Source organism: Phoenix dactylifera, chromosome 12, assembly GCF_051530095.1.
Source record: "Phoenix dactylifera cultivar Ajwa chromosome 12, Ajwa_hap1_PhDact_Kaust_v1.1, whole genome shotgun sequence".
NCBI lineage: Eukaryota > Viridiplantae > Streptophyta > Magnoliopsida > Arecales > Arecaceae > Phoenix > Phoenix dactylifera.
Genome location: NC_143201.1, coordinates 23,001,742 through 23,021,052, shown reverse-complemented (window position 1 = coordinate 23,021,052; position 19,311 = coordinate 23,001,742). Strand labels below are relative to the sequence as shown.

The 19,311-nt window shown below is 36.1% G+C and overlaps 1 protein-coding gene across 4 annotated transcripts; it reads right to left on the bottom strand.

Annotated features, from left to right (window-relative positions):
- Positions 1-1,597: 1,597 nt before the first annotated feature.
- Positions 1,598-19,052, bottom strand: LOC103701127 (protein VAC14 homolog). 4 transcript variants are annotated; one of them, XR_603137.5, is made up of 20 exons: positions 18,566-19,052; positions 18,333-18,446; positions 18,100-18,165; positions 15,956-16,045; positions 15,739-15,858; positions 15,608-15,636; positions 15,363-15,505; positions 15,188-15,282; positions 14,855-14,941; positions 14,465-14,572; positions 14,291-14,382; positions 13,986-14,067; positions 9,005-9,070; positions 7,516-7,631; positions 7,216-7,336; positions 6,961-7,122; positions 6,750-6,878; positions 4,224-4,292; positions 2,190-2,403; positions 1,598-2,050 (listed from the first exon to the last, which is right to left on the bottom strand). XR_603137.5 is itself a non-coding variant. In XM_089926703.1 (20 exons), the coding sequence occupies exons 1-20, from the start codon at positions 18,653-18,655 to the stop codon at positions 1,946-1,948; spliced, it is 2,220 nt and encodes a 739-aa protein (XP_089782829.1). In that variant the 5' UTR covers positions 18,656-19,050; the 3' UTR covers positions 1,598-1,945. The 4 variants fall into 4 exon arrangements, 2 of the variants coding, with proteins under 2 accessions (XP_089782829.1, XP_008781327.3); XR_016398100.1 differs by having other exon boundaries at positions 13,986-14,087; positions 14,251-14,382; positions 18,566-19,050; XM_089926703.1 differs by having other exon boundaries at positions 2,190-2,465; positions 13,986-14,087; positions 14,251-14,382; positions 18,566-19,050.
- Positions 19,053-19,311: the final 259 nt, after the last annotated feature.

The window sequence follows — 19,311 nt, the reverse complement described above, 5'->3', positions numbered from 1 at the left end:
GCCGAGCATGGTATCCATCATATCAGGCTGATTTTGGTTAGAGGAAAGGTATGCAAGGAGGCCATGAGGGCCACTAGTGTAGTGGTGGTAGCGTGACAGGATGGAGAACATATGCACTGAATCTTATCCTCCCCCCTCTCTCTTTCTCTGTATAGCAGGGGGCTTAGTTGAGCACATGTGGATTCACTTTTAGTCATCATCCTTATCATCTTTCTCCTCCTAAGAAAAGAGTTCACATGCGGTTTGGACAACAGAGTGCCATACGACACTCGGTAGCTGCTGCATTATACAATCATGGAGATGGAAGGCTATCATGCAGAAAAGCCTTACATTATGTACAATACACGGCATGTCGCTGTTAATTGCAATCCATCTCCTGATGGCAGCCATGGAGCAATGTACAAAACTCTGCCATGCAAAACATGCACCGTAGAGGATCCTATACATCAAAAATATCTTACACGAGACTTAGGATTTGTCCAGATTAATGTTTGGTGTTCTTTGATGTGAACTAATCTTCTGCAGAGCAGCAATTGCCACCTCCATGTCACTCCTGTTTTAGACTAGCAGAATTCCCTTCCCTCTCTCGAGCCATTAATCATTTACAAAAAAAGCCAGCCATTTGAAAAATGGCAGCATTTCTGTAGATACTAATTATTTATATCTACCTGGAGCATCATATGCCTACTATTTCTCTCGCAGCTGCATGGCTACCTTTTTCAGCATCTATTGCGGCATCAGCTTCTAGCACGGATTTCTGTTTCTCACCTTCATCCATCCTGATATTTGATTGAGCAACAAAAAATTATAAAAATTCTACAATCATTGATTTAGTAATTTCTGCTGGAAAATAAATATCATGGCTTGTCTGTTCTAATCACTTTCTTTCATGGTTGCTTATTTGAACAAAAGGCCTCCTAAAACCTACTATTAAGTTTTTTTTCAGAGAATGATGACCATGATTTCAAATCAGGCTTCAAAGGATTGCTTTGACATTTCAATCTCCAGGCAAATATGCTCCAACATCATACAGTTGTCAATCATGCTCGCATCTTGCGTGCTATAATTTTCTACATGTTATAGCTTAAAACTAAGATCGCACATCAAAAGCTCTCTTAGTACAACCATGAGATGCCAATCGCTCAACGGCAAGCAGACGAAACGCTAAACGACGAATTGTCTAGCAAAAAATTTTTAACGGATACATTAGCATAAACTGAAATGTCCATGACATGTTAAAATCATTGCTAAGAAATTTCCTAATTCGACCTTCGATCTGTGGGAAGTCGACATCGTAATAGAATCTCAACCAAAACTACGGCACGAGAGACGTCCCTCAGCTAAATTAGTAGTCATTTATTGAGGAATCAAAGATAGGCAAAATGATTATCTGATTCAAGTGATAAAAGTATAGTCTGCCAAAACTGGATGACTCTATAATCCACCTCCGTGCTTCTAAACTAGACGACCATTATTAACTAAGAAACCAATAGCATGCGAACATGGGTGGAAAAATAAATACGTGATATGCTGTAGTAATAATATGCAGCATCCACTTACCAATAATAATACGCAGTATCCCAATACTAACAAACGCTGACTACAATGTACATTTCCTGCCTGCTTTATTAAGATTACTGAATCAGCTGAACAGTATAAACAACTGAATCTCCTCACCCAAATCCTCGACTCATGTGGTCTTCAATAAAAAAATTACAAAACCACATGAGCCAACTTGCCTGACAAATAAAAGAAAGGGAACTCACGGAGTACAGCTCATGCCGTGCTTCTCAAACCCTGCTGTCCCAACACAACAAAATCTAGCAGACTGACCAATATGATATACAACTTTACATTAACCGATCTCATTCCTTGCACAGTATTCTTGAGATGCTGAGATCAGTGCCATATGGCCAGACATGGTGCCAAAAATTAACCAGCACCATCAACGTTGCAGCTGTCCTGAAACGTTCCAGGATGATCTAGGGGGGGGCCGACTTACGTCAGGAAGGGGTGACGGACGGCGTGATTCTTTCAATTTTTGCATTTCCTGCACATCAGCCACACTAGTAAACTGCTGAGCAGAAATTTAGCTCCCTAATGTTCGAAGCAGCAAATAAATATGTAAGTCATGAAGTTTTGTTTAATCCAATAAGGGTTCAAAAATATCCTAAACAAGCAAATCCAACCTGCGACCATGTTGAGGATGTCGAATTGCGGGATTGCAGCTGTAATTTGGCATGCATCCGATGTAGGTGTTGCATGTGCTCAAATTGCTGCAACCTAGATGGGAAGTTGAGTGCATTATAAATGTTGGCTGCATCTTGATTCCTATTGCTGTCCTCTGTTATTTGTAAAATCTGGGAGTATGGATTTCCTGATGATGTACGCTTGAGCTCATTGCTGAAATTGGAAGAAGTTACAGTTTTTAATCGAGTCCGTAATATCTTGAAGGCTGCACTTTGCTGCAAACATAAGGAGTATACATAAAGCTAAAACTATCAAGTAGGTAAATGTAACTAGTCATCTGAGAAAGAGCATAATATATTCATATCATGAGTCTATGATGAACCTCATTCGGCATAATAAATTGAAGGCATGCTAAATGTCTAATAACATTGACCCAGCATGCAAAAAATAACTCGGCAATTGAATTTATAAGCCGGGTTTATTCCATGAACTCAAAATTGAATACTATATAGCTATCAGCCTGTACTTGACATATTTAGGTTTTCCACATCTTAATTTGCAATACTTTAGTCAGCATCCTCTCAAAAAACTAGCATTTCTCATAAACTATTAACAAACTGTTATCCAATAATCTTTGACGAATCATGCTCAGAATTATAACCTATGGTTTAACTGAGTTTTAGTACAAGCAATAAGGTACGCTTCACACACACTTGCCATATTTGTGCAAAAGTTGCCATGGTCAAGGATCTCAATTCCGCCGACAGACAATTTTCATGGTAAAACGGTGCTCAATAACAGAAATGCCAATTTGACAAGAAAAGGCTTGCATCAGAATGACGATGAAGCATAGTCAATAACCAATGATCTTTGTTAGTTACTCCACTAATTTTTGGAAAATTCTTGGTATAATATTACTGGTGACAACATGTCATGCACACTGAAATGATAAAAGTTCCATCTAAAGTTGATAGACAGAGATACCACAAGGGATCTATTTTGCAATCATCAATATATCCTACAAACTAGCAGAAAGACGAAGACATATCTGTGAGAAATTGAGATGGGTCAATGAAATAGAGAGATGCTTCTGCTGTAAGCTTATATTCTATTAAATGAAATAAGGTTCAGAATGCTGGGTAATAAAAATGACCTGAGCAAACAGAATGAACTTGGCAAAGATGACAAATCCATATGGATGCATGGCTAAAACTAAGAAGAATAAGCATATTGGAGAGGAAACGAGGAAGTTACACCAGTTCAGGATCACATGATGCAGAACTAATTATGGTATGGATATGTGCAACAAAGACCTATAACAGGCTCCAAAAAGAAGATGTATTCAAGCTTATGTCGAGGATCAAGAGAAACAAGGGGAAAACTGGAAGACCTAACTTAATGTGGATGAAAGCAACAAGGAAGAATTTGGAAAAGCTTTCAGGAACGTCAAAGGTGGCCCTAACTAAGAATATCAGGAGAATAAGGCCACAAAACAAGCCCTTGGTAATCAGGACAAGTTTTGATAGTTGTTCTTACGATTGTACACTAAAGAATATCAAACAAAGCATCAGCCAGTCTATTGACCATAGGCATGAACAACTGTTCGTACATGTCATGCAGTATATCATGTCTAACTTGCTTAGAAAGGTAAGTGAAAATGACAAAAGGAAAGGAAGACAGCAACATCAAAAAACTGCAATGCCCATCAAAGCAAAATAGTTTGCACTACCTCTTGTGAAACGGAAGAAACCAGAAAGAAATCAAGATGTTGTTTAGTTGTCATTGGTACGGGCAGAAAAAAATACTTCAAGAAGTCTAAATAGATCAAAATATTTCTTGTGACCTCATGTTAGAAAGACGTGGAAAATATTTCTTTCTGTTAATGAAGTAGCATATGACATCGTAGAAGACAAAAACTGCTCATACGATTGGATACTACAAAGATGTGACGGAGGAAAAGAAAAAGTGAGAAAGGAAATTGATATTATTAAACAAAATTAACAATTTAATGGATAAATAACTAGCAGACATACCTGGGGAAGCAACATTAAAAGACCATATAAAGACTTTAATAGCCATGTATGTTTCCCAAGTTCAAGAAGCTGCAATTTTTATTAAAAAAAACAGTTAATTTATCGAAGACAAAATTTCAAAGCAAACCAATAATCATGATCTATAGATTTGTTGAATTGACATGAAAAATATAAGCAACTTTAAAAATCAACATATGATTCATTGTGACAAAAAGTTATAGGACAGAAATGCCTCTGTAGATTTCCTACCCAAGGCAACTTTCACCAGACAATTCATCTTGATTTCTATTAATCATTACCCTTAACAAACTTTAAAGATCTTCTAAGATAAATGAAAGACATGCGGTCCAATTTCTGAATGAGTGATGCAAACAAAAAAATAAATATTTTTTTCTTAAGAAACAGCATTTAGTAAGTGATGTAAAAGTATGGGGATGAATGTGGCATATTTGTTTAGGAAAATTCTCTTTTAGACATTAGATTTACTAATTTTGCCACTTTCCTTTTCAGGCACAAATCAAATTCCATCCATTTATAAGAAACTAGTTATGTCTTATATATACTCCCCGTAAAATGAAGGAAATATATTTAAGGAGCAAGGTGCCAGTACACATGATGTGGGCGGCTGTCCAAAACTCCTAAAAATTGGGGTGTAAAAGAACAATTTAAAAATTGAGGTACGGGCCCATATGGTTATCAGATGGTACGGTACATACCGCATTATGGGGCAATGTGGGGCCAGCATGAGGCCCATTTTTTTTGATACAAGACAAAAAAATGTAAAAAAGAAAAATGAGGCCAGTTCAAGTGAGCACAAAAATCTAAAAAAGGAAAAATGTATATTGTGCAGTATACGCAGTACACAATCTAGGGTTGTACCGAGGGCATCCTATGCAGTGCTTGGCTAGTATGGAGCCAGTAAAGGAGATACTTAAACTCTTGGTATAAGATATAAAAGTGGTACTATGACAGATAATGGAAGAAAAAAAAATGGGTTAATCACAATTGTAGGAAAAATGGAACATTATTTGCAGCTAAACTTGATATAATTCCTATAATCCCTATATTCGCACTCTTTGGCACTCAGCATCCAATGACTTTCAAAATATAATATTTTCTGGTTTGGTTAAGTCCTAGCTTTCTGCTTTGGTTTAAGGTTTGATATTTTCAGGTTTGGTCAAAGACCAAACCTTCAGGTATCATAACATCCATTTCAGCTTCATTAGATACAATTTGGGGAAACCCAGTAAGGCACATCTTCAAGATGTGGAAGTACCAAACAGGTTCTTCTAGAAGATATCATGGCCTAAAAGTGCTGTGACAAGACCAAGTCCTACCCCCCCCCCCCCCAAAAAGAAAAAAAAAGTCAAATGTTTAACTTAAGGTTAGGATTTGTCCAATTATATCAATAATTTATCTTGTTTTAGGTCCATCAGGCCTCAAGTAACAAGGCACGTATGTATATGCATACAGAGGAAAAGGGTATATCCACCCTCAACCCTAAACCCTTGACCCTTATACAGGGCTGTTATGGAAGTAAGTAGTATTCAGCCAATGACAGCAGCCCTAATGTAACAGATCTAATTGTTTTCTTTCATGAGTAAGATCGTCCAAGCACAGAGCCCCTACATCAAAATGGTATTAGTGCCAAGAGATCTAGCACCACGTAGACACATTTTGAATCTCCTGAAAAGACAATGAGAGAAAGCAGTTGCAAATTCCCTTACATAGATGGGAAGATGGAAGGTACAGACAAAAGTTTCATATAATCACGAAAGATCTTTAAGGGTAAAAACTTATGCCAAACACCTGATGAGGAGGCAAAAACTAAGAATGTGATGGCAATTTATTTGCTGCTAACTTAACAAATGATGACTAGTTGCTACAGATAAATATAACAGTTAGGGACTGGTCATTTAAGATTTTATCACGAAAAATGAACTTGAAGGATCCAATAACCGGATCTCAGGTACAAGATTTGTAACAGAATCTATCACAAGATCTATACATTTATTTAAGATCCATGATAGTGGTCACCAGGATATTAAATGATATGTTTGATCATGGAACAGAGATCACAGAACTGACCTAATCAAATTGTGGATCGAGTGCCTCATGACCGAAGACTAAGAGACATGGTTTACAAAAAAGATCCACCTTTATCACTTCTTTCAAACATGGTGGTTAGTTAATGCAGCTTGAAGCTACAGTTCATGATTATCTTAGGACAGGATCCATTTAGCAAAATTAAATGACATCAGACAAGAATACAAAGTAGCACTCTTGGCCATTTCAGAACCAATTTTCAGGAAACACATTTGAAAAATCTTAAGGGCTCATGAAGGCTGACACACCCAGTCCAGATTCAAATTTGTCAACATCTCAAAAAGGATAGTTTGCTGAGGTTGAAGAATTCCTTCTATGAAAACAAGGACTTTTTCAACCCAAAAAAAAGAAGAAGAAAAAAAAAGACTTGACTCATCAAGAGAGAAAAATTATGCAATAAATCCATTACATAGTACATACCTGCAATCGTAGGTAAGCAAAAATTGGAGTCTCCAGCAAGCGGATCAACTTGTCCAGCTGCACCAAGAACTTCACATTTATGTCTTCTTCTCCCAGTGACTGAATTACAGAACTGGCATGATGGTATGCCTTTGGTGGAAGAAAGTAAAAAGTCAGAAGATTTTGAGGGTTCAAGCAAGACACAGAACAATCCATGGCAGTATATGCTCACCTGGGCTAGCAGACACAAACTTATTGTTGCCATTGGTGAATGGCACCAAGAAGCATATAGAGAAACAAATAAATCTTTGCCAGAAGAATTCACCAATGATTGCTTTAGTAGAGCTCGTAGCTCAGCCAACTCAGATGACGTGAGTAAAATCAAATTCAAGGCCTAAAACATTAAAAACAATTAAATTACCAAGGTTAATTTTCTGTTTTGCTTTGAAGAAGAAGACAACTACTGATCTCAGCAAATAAGGAAAACCTGAACCATAGTAGACGCAAAATCCAAGTCATCTGCACCCTCTAGAATTGTAGAAAACTCCCGGAAAACCCGTTCTGCATCCAAAAGAACACAAAGTCGACGTACTATCAAAGCACCACGCCTGAAACCGTAACAAACAAAAACCTGTGATTGATATGTGTTCCAAGTGATGCATTTCCATTTTCTTTTTCTTTTAGTAGAGGTAATAGTTTTGATTCCTTTTCTTAAGGAATTGAATTAAAAGAAATTCCATCACAGTAACACATAGAAGACAATACAGGAAAAGTAAAAAATACATACTTTTCAAGAAGCAAACGATCATTGCAGAAGTTATGGACTAGATAAACAACAAGATGACGGAAGTGTTGATCGTCTTTTGCTATGCAGGCATGCACTTCTAGGACTAACAAAACCACCTGCAAAAAACCATATGCAGGAAACTCTTGAATGATTTGAAGTCAAGCAGCAGCAATCACATGAAAAATTTCAACATGTAACAAAGATTTGGGATCATATTGTCAAAAGCTGAGCAGTCAACCAAGGATTTAATTGCCATTAGCAGGTCTGTTCCCAGCATGGTGCATGCCTTGCCATGCCAAAACAAAAAATTTATTAAAAAAAAGGAAGAAGGGCTATGTTGATTGGTGCCATGCCATAATGAACCAACCAAACTGCCATGGGCCGATAAGTTGTGGCACAGGGTGATACTGTGCAATTGGGTACTGCAGCACACATGCAACATCATCTATCACGGACCGGCACGTTAAATCTTGCAGTCTATCATATTATTATGAAGCCAATGCACAAGATGACTTTCACACAATATCAACCAGGGTCCAGGGAACAGACACCAACCAAGCATACGTATACACAAATAAAACAGTGTAGTATTTGTTTAAAATAAAGGAAAACTGAAAGAGCACGAACAGATTAAGAAGATATGAATACCAAAAAGGAACTAAAGGCCTCACATCTTGGACACATAGCAATACAGCTCAGGGCAAAAATAGGAAAGGCATTAGGCATCTTCCACAACTGTCAATGCAGTTGTAACTTCTACACAATACAAATGAAAATAATGAACCGGTACTAGTCAATTATTTAAATTCAAAACCCAATAAAGAAACAAAAGTAAATGCATTTTGCAATTCATAGATCAATACCTAGAAAAGATGAGAAATAAATTCCTTACAATCACTACATTGGGTGTCAAGGCACTGTATTGCTGTCACCTAGTAATTAATTATAGGTAACAAATGGTTGAATGATTCAGCACAGAATGGCACAATTAAAAAGCTCACAGTTGAAAAACAAAAACAGCCCCAGCAACAAAGCAGAGGGGCACCAAGAAAATTTCACTGTTATAAATTTCTTCACAACAGAAAAACTAGAGAAGGTAAAAAAGGAGAGAGAATAAAATTCCAGACAATTCATTTGATTACACTAAGAGTCACCAAAATTCCATATCATATTTACCAATTTTGTTACCATATTCAATAAGCAGTAGAACTCAGCAAAAGTTTAGCATTGAAAGATACAGGAAAATAATATCCAAAAATAATAAAATGGAAGTGTAATGCCAGCTTCATTTGGGTTTGAAAACATTACGAATATATAAGTTATATGCAAAGTTAAACATGACACTGCAAAGAATATACAAGTAGTTTTGGCTCCTTATTCATATAAATGGTTACATGAATGCTGCATTATCTTGTTTCTGATATATAAACAGCGCTCAGAAGGAAGGAATGTTAATGAAATTGACAAAGGGTATATTCAAAAAACTTACCTCATCAGAAGGATCTGAAAGTGCATTTAGAAGCGAACCAAAGATCTCATTCAAATATGAAATAACCTGTTTCAGATGAAGTCATGAAATCGCATAGATGAGCAAAGCTCAAATAACAGAAAAGATCCATAGGCAGTATACTAAGTGGACAGGATCAGAAACGTCACAAAAAAGCCATTTCACAATCAAATTTACTAATACGACCACACGAATATGCAAATTCACCAGCATAACCACCAACATATACACATGAATATGAATGCAGGCACCTGAAATGCATAAAATTTTGAAAGGGCAACATAACAGCATTGCACTTTATATGGGATGAGTAGACAAGCATTTGCAGGAACATAAATTCATGCATTTGTGCATGCATGGCATAGAAATAGACATCAACGCATGCCTCCATGATAGCAATATAAACAATGTAACTCTATACATGGCATGCATTAATGATCTCACAGTCGCTAGTGTATAATAAACTAAACATTTGCCTAAACAAGAGCTATAAAGGACCCGATTGACATGACCCCAAAATCAAAGCAAGCCCAGAAATGACCAGATTCAGACCTGACTTCAGTAAATCAGATCAGTATCAAAATGTTAGGTCCACTTTAGTCCAAACCAAATTCAAAAATATTTGAGCAGAAAAAAGTGATTAAGAAAGAAAAGGCAGAAAAATAAGAAGAGGCACAAGTGCAACGGACCAAACTAATTCTGAAAAATCCAAAATATCTAGAACCTGAACCACCCAGTCCAACTGAAAATATGGAACTAAAAAAATCATTCAGTGACAGAAGCCAAAATCAGACTGTTTACCACACACATAGTGCCCAAATTATTGTCGAACCCTACCAAAGCAACCATTAAGCAGAATTTAAAAAGATAACACTCCACTGTCAAACTAATATATACAATTGTGTACATACATATAAAGTGCAATAGTAAGTATTCCCAGGTTAAGGCCTAACAGTCTAACTGATACAATTGTTGGAGCAATATGAAGTATTCCTTTGAGTCTCAACCGCATAAATCAATTACAAGACCCAAAAGATCCCATCACTACTTTAGTAATCCTGTTTTATTTCATATAAACATGCACATGTATGTTGAAATATATACTACCCAACACATTTGCAGCCCTAAGTTTAAATCACAAAATGAGCACATGCACACACTAATAGAAACTTGAGGAATTCAAAAAAGGAATTGTCCAATATTACTAAATGCAAATAGCTTAAATATAAACAATCATGTCACAAGTATCTTATTTCCATTGATAAAAAAAAGTGAGATAAATTAAATCATACGAAGCAACCAGTCATTGGATTCAAGTTCTTTAAGCAGCATACTCACACCATGGCCATCAAACCATTAATCTCACACATCAATCTAGAAGAAGGAATCCCATGTATTTACATGAAAAAGGCTTAGTCATTATGAGTGTCAGACTTAGACGGTAACTTGTAATAGGACATAACAGTCAGGAATGAGTTGGACACAACAATATGAACCAGATCATCTTTTTCATCATTAACGACAGGGAATAGTTTGAACATCTGATATTGTTTTTTGGCCTCATATCATCCATCTCAAATACATGTACCCCAAAAACCAAATTCTACATACAAGATATACATATTCAACAACATGAAACATGCAAGTCAATAGCATAAAGCATAACAAAGTTTTATAATCTATTGGGGTCAACTTGGTAATTCCTTTTAAGATGTATACCATTGAAAGCCAACATTTGGCCAAAGCAAGTCTCATGCAAATATTTGCAAACTCTTTCAAATTTCTGCTTCTTTCACATACATATCCAAAATCCACCCCTAAGTGGAGCCAAATCCAATCTTCTTACACATGATCACACAAGTCAAACAACCACATTCAAAAGACTCTCTCCAACCAACTTGAAGTACTTCGTACTTAACTTTCAATACCATCAATAACTAAATCTTCCATCAATGCAAGCTTTCTCAAAATCCAGCTTTTGGCAATCATTCCCCACATCTTTATCCACCCTTTTGTAAAAACCTATGCTCCTGTTTGGCCAGAATCAAACTTGACCATGTCACAATCACTTTGAATCACTTCAACAGTTCAACCTCAACCAATCGACTCCTTGCATTTTTCTAGTGTGCTCATTATAATTTCGTTAACGTGCGTCAACTTCAACATTGCGCTCTTTGAAACAATCATCATATGCTTGGACAATCTTCAGACCTGTAAAATGTCAACCATATGGATATGTCTCTTGAACTTTAAGGCCATGTCAACAATTGACTCCTCGAGTTATCATATGAACTGTATGAGATAGAAAAAAATGATTACTTTAAGTTACCTTTTTTTGTCGCTAATCACACATATGGCCTTAATTTTTTAAACTACAGATTGACGGGGGACTATCCAATAAAAAATCTAGATGCACTTCTGTTAGGCACAAATATAAAAATTAACAAACTTTTGTGGAGTCTAAAATTAGAACTAAACTTTTGTGGAGTCTAGAATTAGAATTTTAGGAGGAATCCAGTATTTTATTTCTATGCAAACTCTTATTAGAGTTTTGAGTTGTCTATATAAACCATTACTATGTTAATTGAGAAGACAGTTTGCATTATTGAGATTTGTGAATGCATAATATTGAGTTGCCCTCTCCCCCTGCCTTCTTCTCCTCCTCTTCTCGTTCCTCCTCTTCTTCTTCCTCCTTCTATCCTGCGTCAATTTGGTACCATAGGTTGTTCTATCCTGCATCATAAATGTATTCTATCTAATTTGCACTAATTCCAATTTGTTTAAAATTTTAAATTTTAAACTTTGTGCTCAGTTAAATCCAAAGATTCATCACTATTCTCATAACGTACATTAATTGGATATTACATACCCCTTTAATAACACTAGCTAGCTCATCTATAATAAGTTTAAAAAGCTAAAAGGTTACAATCTCCTTTTTTTTTCCAGCTCTCACTACAATTAAAAACTTACATGTCTTACTGCGACTACTTTTTGAGCACATAATTGCTCCCAAGGATCGCCGAACATTACTGGTAGGCGTACCGGTCAGCTACTGGACCGATTCAGTACCGGTCCGAAGGTCAAAAAGGTCACAGCGCGCGCGGCCCGCTGTGGCAGATCGAACCTGACTCAGTGTCAGTTTGCACCGAGTCCTGGCCGAAGGAACCAGTCCGGTTTCGTTCGATTCGCTATTGTACCAGCCGATTCCGGCTCCGTAGAGGCCGGAACCGTTTTCTATGCCCAAACCAAACCGATCAGAGACCGGACCAGTTCAGTACAGGCTGGACCGGCCGATATAGACCGGTTCAGTATTTCTTGGTTGCTCCCTTATCGAAATTGTTAAGGGTCGCATAGTAACCACATTGCTAACTTTAATTCACGATGCCTAACAAATTAGCATTTGCAATACTCTGATATAATCATGCCTCAAGTCAATGAAAGGAAGAATGTACCATCAATTATGAGAAAAACTGAACACATTATTTTTTGTTTCATGGAATTATAACTAATACAATTTATGCAAGGTCAGAAATTCACTGTTAATAAATTAGAAAACAAAATTATTTAGGATTGGTTTGGTTTATTCACAAAATTAGAAATTAAGAGAGCACTTCCATTGTACAATTAGTAGATATAACTCATTCTTCAGTCGTTTGGAACATTGTAAACTATCATCCAGGTAATGTACTCTAACTCTAGTGTGTAAACAAAATTTTACCAAACAATTTATATGGAAGGTAAAATATTGGATAGAAGGGCATGTTAGCATTGGCAAGCAAGCAAGAAGGCTCTACTGCATGGTATTTGAGATATCGATATATTTAGTGTCAATTCAGACTCAAGTTTTAGATAATGCAAATGACAGTCAATCGGAATCATTTCCTTCTCTCGAATATGTAGAAACAAAAGAGTGTATGATAAGTTACAGAAATCTTTTAGTTTTCCCTGCACCAGGCGTGCTCATGTTAAATCCATTCTTGAAAACTAACTCTCCTAGCCAATATACACAGAAATAAAGCATGTCTTTCTTGCAACAAATTTCATTATATTAAATGAGAGAGAAAGGGAAAAGCAATCGAGCATGATATAAATCTTGCTGATTCTGTCAACAAAAAGGTAAGCAAAATGTACAAAATAAAGGGAAGGGAGAAAAGGAGGGGAGCAGGCTTTATCATGTCCTCGTAATGGAAGTGTTACCTTCTCGGACCAAACTAAGGAGTGGATTGAATGTTTCTAAAAAGTTCCCTTGCAAATTCTTTTGGCAAATTGTACATGGTACCAAATACCATACAAGTAAATCTCCATCTCCTTCCTAAATTAACGCCATTTAACGGTCCAAGATTCTACTTAATTTTGGACAGCTGGCCTTGCAATTCTTTTACAGTGCTACATATATCAAGTGGATCACCCTTTCAAATTGCACAATAGTTGAGTATATCAAGACTTGTCCTTTATACATTTGGTGGAAGCTATGTTATCCGGACCCTTCAGTTTACTCTAAAGCGCGCGCACCCAACATTTAGAAAATGGGCATTGGAATGACACTGTGTGTATGGATCCAAAGAAGAAATTTTTAAAGATTAGAAGGATTCAACATATAGATACACACACACTCACACATAAGTCAATATAACATAGGTTTGATTTACCTTCTTGACATAATTTCAGAATTTACAACCATAACATCTGCATTTAATCAGATGGTGCAAACATTTCCACATAAAAATATGAAAAAGGTAAAAACAAAAGTCACAGACTATGCCACGCAAAGAAAACGAGTATGCACCAAATTTCCAGTTTGTGAATACTAAAAATTCAAAAATTGTTCCTTCTCAGTTAAGCATACAATTTGGCGATCAATCACAATAAGTGGAAGAAATAACATAAGAAACCCAAAAAAAAACACACCACTTACATACAAGAATGTATATCGTCCATATAAATTCTTTAAATAACTAACTACCTCAGCTCGATGCCGGGCCAAAAGAGTTGCGATCCAGTGCAATGCTTCAATTCGGGTAGCCTCCCATTCATTAGTTAATTCCCTGATAGGAAAATCATGACACTATCACAAAATCATAAATGGCTAATTCATTTTAAAATGACTGTTGCCCCCCATAAAAACATATAATAGCACAAAACAAGAAACACTTCCTGTACTTCCTCCTGTTGCTCATTTAGAGTCACAAGAGGTATATTAATACATGAATTATAGAGGCATAAGTAACCTTTAAACCTAGCTGTTTCCCAGGTGACAAAAAAATGCACCTCCTTGCAATAGAGAGGATGGCCCCTATATCAAATCCGTCCGCCGGATCAGCTTGAATGGCACGAAGCTCTTCATTGGTTTCACGAGCAACCTGAGAACAAAAAGATTAACAACAAAATACTGAAACCAATAACTGTTGACTGCAACTGCAACAAACAAAGAAGTAATCATACCACTCTGATCTTCTCCTCTTTATCGGATATGCATGGTAATATAGCTCCTAGTATATCTGCATAGTAAGGAACAAGCTGGTCTCCACCAAGTTTTACAAATTCATTTATCTGCATCATTAAATAGGCAAAGTGTAAATTATCTATCCTAATACCAAATAATGGTAATGATAGGCAAAGTGCAAATTATCATCCTAATACCAAATAATAGGTAAGAATAGGCAAAGCATAAATTATATATCCTAATACCAAATAATAGGTAACGAGATAAAAGGGTAAAGGTTGAATGAAATTTTACATCATAAAAGTTGAGAAAATATTGCCATCAGTCAAGAAACTACAATTCAAAAAACAAAGTATGACTGCTACAGCTCTAAGAGAACTTATTCTTACCCATGTGATAGCTGTCAACCGAGTAAATTCATCAGGAGAACCAGCCCTTTGTACCAATATTTCAGCCATACGACCATAATCTACATTCTTCATAGCATGGACATGTCAAATTAGAATCTTATACTTTTAGAAATTGATTACTAAATAATGCTGCTCCTGATAATTTCTGTTGTGATAATAAAACATCTACAGAAAGCTCAAAGAAACATAGGATACAAGTTGATATCTAATTGCAGCTACAGAGGAAAATGATTGATGATAAGAATATTATAATCTATTTTCAAGAAAAATTCCTTGCAAACCACCTTATTATCTAGAGAACAGAAGCCTTACTGGAGAATTTTTTATTTCTTGCAGAAATTCGGAAAGTGCGGAATCGGCTTGTTGACGTATTTCATGACTGGAATCACTTAACATGTTGAACAAACCTGCAAAGGATGAATCATTTGTGTAAGATGTTTAGAAAGTGGAAGCGCAAATAGTTTGAAGGGATACTTCAGAAAATTACCATCAAGAAAATCTGGAAGGAAACCAAGCATATCAATATCTGGAACACTATCCAAAACGGTGATCCATCCCACCAAAAATTGGCGTACATAAGGGTTGAGTACATTCATGCGTTCTCTCAGAAGTGGTATAAACTCTTCTATGCTTTAAAATACACAAAGAAGATGGTATTTTAATGTAAACATATTCAGACAAAAATAGGCATTCATCAATCAAAACTTAAACAAATAGGGCTAGATAGTGCACCTGAATTGATCACTCTCGGTTACAATATCCTGGTCAATATATTCAATTACATTACAACTATAACAAAAAAAAAAAAGCTTGACATATTTTTTCTTATAGGAAAAAAAAGAAAAATCAAATTCATATCTTACCTTTACGAGCCGGTCTAGAAGATGAGTAGCACTCTGCACATTAGCATCTGAGTCTGCCGAGAGCTTACAAAGTGCATCAAATATCTTATTGAAAAATATGATGAAATCTCCTCTTACAACCTGAAGAGAGAAAGAGACCAGATAGTATGAAGTGTACACTATTCTTCTAACAATATTTATAGACATAAGCCGTCACAGTTACTAGGCTCGTACTTACCTTTGCTATGTTGTACAATGCTTCGCAAGCATAATACCGAACTCTACTGTCTTGGTCAAGAAAGGAATTAAGTACAGGCGGTACAATTTGCTGACAATTGAGTACAAGAAAAAGATGTATTACAAAATCTTTCACATAGAAAATCAAACATCATACACAAAAAGCTGAATTAGATGAAGTAAAAGGACACGATGAATCAGAAAAGGGAGAACCTATTGTCTTTATATCAAAACAAATATGCACACAACTTAGAAAATTACTCCTATTTTTCCTACTTATTTGAGCCAATGTAACGCTTTTTGAGATGTAAGTTTGATGGGTCAGAAAAGAACATCAAGTAATTATTGAAAAGATATATCTTTGCCCATATTAGGGTTTCTAGGCAAGCATGATTAGTTCTTTTATATAGCGAGCCGATTCTTAGCAACCTACTACTTGGCCTACCCCTAATGTTCTTATGTTAATTCTTTTTGTCATTTTTAATTAACTGGAGTATTATTGCCTATATCTTCCTCTTCATTTGTATCCAAGTATTCTAAGTAAAATATGACATATTAATTATACAGTTCACGCTTAGGTGGCATTCAATTGGAACATAAGATCCGGAATTGGGGCCTTATGCTAGCCAAACACCATTTTCAAAATGGGCATATACTTGCAATAGGCTATGCCCAATCAAACCATCTTATTTGCATTTTGGGGCATAGGCTATTTCACATCCAACTTGGAATAGGCTTAAGCCCATTTTTTGTGCTCTTCTCACCCTTCTAAATTGTGTCTCTGAAATTAATCTTATAGCATCTATTATATTACATAAGTATTATCACATAGCAGCCAATATATTATACATAGTACTACTATCACAAAATATTACTATTTTATTATATTATAATATTCACTATAAAATATATCTTGATAAGCTATAAATAATTACTAATAATATTATTATAATATAACAATACTACTACAATAATATTATATCTATTATAGCAAATACTTAATACTTATTACATTAATATAAATTAATATAATAATACTATTAGTATTATCTTATATTATATGATAATATTGTGTCGTAGTATTCTATTTTATTAATATAAGAAAATTAACATTCTATTAAATTTTTGTATTTCAATAATACTATAGAATATGAATATTGTAAACATTAAGATAATATGATATTTCATGTTTAATGTTTTTAATATTAGTATTATAGTATAATATCATGATACAAAATTCAATATACAATAGGATCGTTGTATACCTATTAATATAGTAAAATAATATATGATTATAAAATAATAACATAATATTATTATTTTACATTAATATAGGATTTAAAATATTAATATTACAATATAAAAAATATCACTATATAATATATTTTATTTATATCATGTCCTTTATAATATAATATATTTATTGTAATGTTATAATATATGCTATTATTCTTTAAAATTGATATTTTATTTAAAATATTAATATTGTTGTATAACATATACTATGCATTTTTGCAATTTCAAAAAACAAGATTGACAATTTATACTATAATATATACTATAATTCCAATTTTTAGCTCTCCCAAAAAATTTTAACAGCCAAACAGAACCTGGCATAGATCCCTAGCATAGCTACCACGCAGCATGTTTTTCCTTATTCCCATTTTCCTTATGCTCCTACCAAACGCCACCTTAAAGTCAACACTTCAACTCTTTGTTTTGATTATTCTTGCCTATGTCAGTTTAGATGGAGCTATGCAGGTGTTTAGGACCTCTTCAAAAATTGCAGCATGCAACTTTTATATGGATTTGGATCATAGATTTACCATTTGAGTATGAAAAAGACATTGTTAAGTTGTTAACGACCAATGAAATATCTAAAAAAATAAAAGTTAAAGCTTTATTTAATCGTCATCTTGTTTTTTTTCTTGTGGCATGCCAATGCATGCCACTAATCCGCATGTACAGCAGAATACATTTCACACATCAGCTCCTCGCGGCATTAACATGAAGCATTAAAGATCTTGCCTACAATCAACATCTAGCATAGGTCATTTTAGCATGATCCAGATATCCCAGAGTATCAAAAAAAGAGGTGACATCATATGTGCTGCAAGTTTCATTTACTTTTTTCACATTACCAACCTCAAGATGCTGGGCAGCTTCAGTTGCCAAACCAACAGTAGCTGCGGCAAGCCCTATTAAGCCACCCTGCCAAAAATTACACAGCATCACCATTAGATTATAAGATAAGACAGCAGGAACCAACATTATTGGAAATTTTCAAACTTAGAATAAAATAAACTTGGAATAAATTTAAAAAAACTAATTTCAATAAAATCGAAGTTCGGATTCCAACAATTCCACTATCGACAGACCTTCCTATGATTCGTCTGCGAGGAATACGTGAATTCATTGGTTAACAGATTGATCACAGCTGCTATCTTGTCATGCTCTCCCGCTAGCGCCAGTTGCTTCACGATACCTTCGATCTGTTTTCGTTTTATTTGTTCCCAAATTCATGCCAAAGAAACAATCAACAACTTTTGAGACCGAAAGGGATGAAAATTGAGAGATGGAAGGAAGATCCCGATGGAGGGGGGGCGAATACCTCAAGGGCCGCATTCTTCCGCTTCTCGTAGAGCTTATCGGCAAGGTTCCTGAGAACGAACGCCGGGATTATGGACAGAGCGTCGGCCATGTTGCCGGGAACGGCCCGTCCGGAGATCCCTGGGCTATCTGTCGAGAATCGGAACCGGGAGGCGCCTCCCGACTTCCTCCTTCTCGAATCGGGACATCGCCCGCGCAGATCCCGTCAGATCGAGCGCCGGAAATCGCGGAAGCGCCTCCGCCAAGGACAGCGGGAGATCGTGGGGACAGATCGACGAGGAGAGCCCCGAACCGCGGAGGGAACTCAGAAACCCTAACCCTAGCCCTGGGCCAAAGTTCTTGGTGGGGCGGGGTGGGGGAAGAGATGATCGAGAGAGAGAGCTCGAAGAGTTTTTCCCAAGGCTTCTTCTATTTTCGCAAATTTTCTTTCCTTCTACCAGTCGCGCCGCTCGCCTTCGTTTACCGTCACGAGTGTGAGTCACGGCCACGTCGTTTAATCAACGGGGCTTTAAAAGCCACTAAACCTTTTTCGACTAGCAAAATCCTTCTTCCATGGAGAAACGAGTTATTTTGGAACGGGAATCGAGTACTGCGGGAAACGGATTTGAGAAACGAGATTTGGCTTGCGGGGTTCGGTGGCACGGATGGTGCCGTAGATCGGTGACGGTTTGGTGGCAGATGAATGTAGCTCGAAGAGGGATAATCTACCTTCGAATCCTACCTTTCGGAAAAAGATGATTTCGAGGT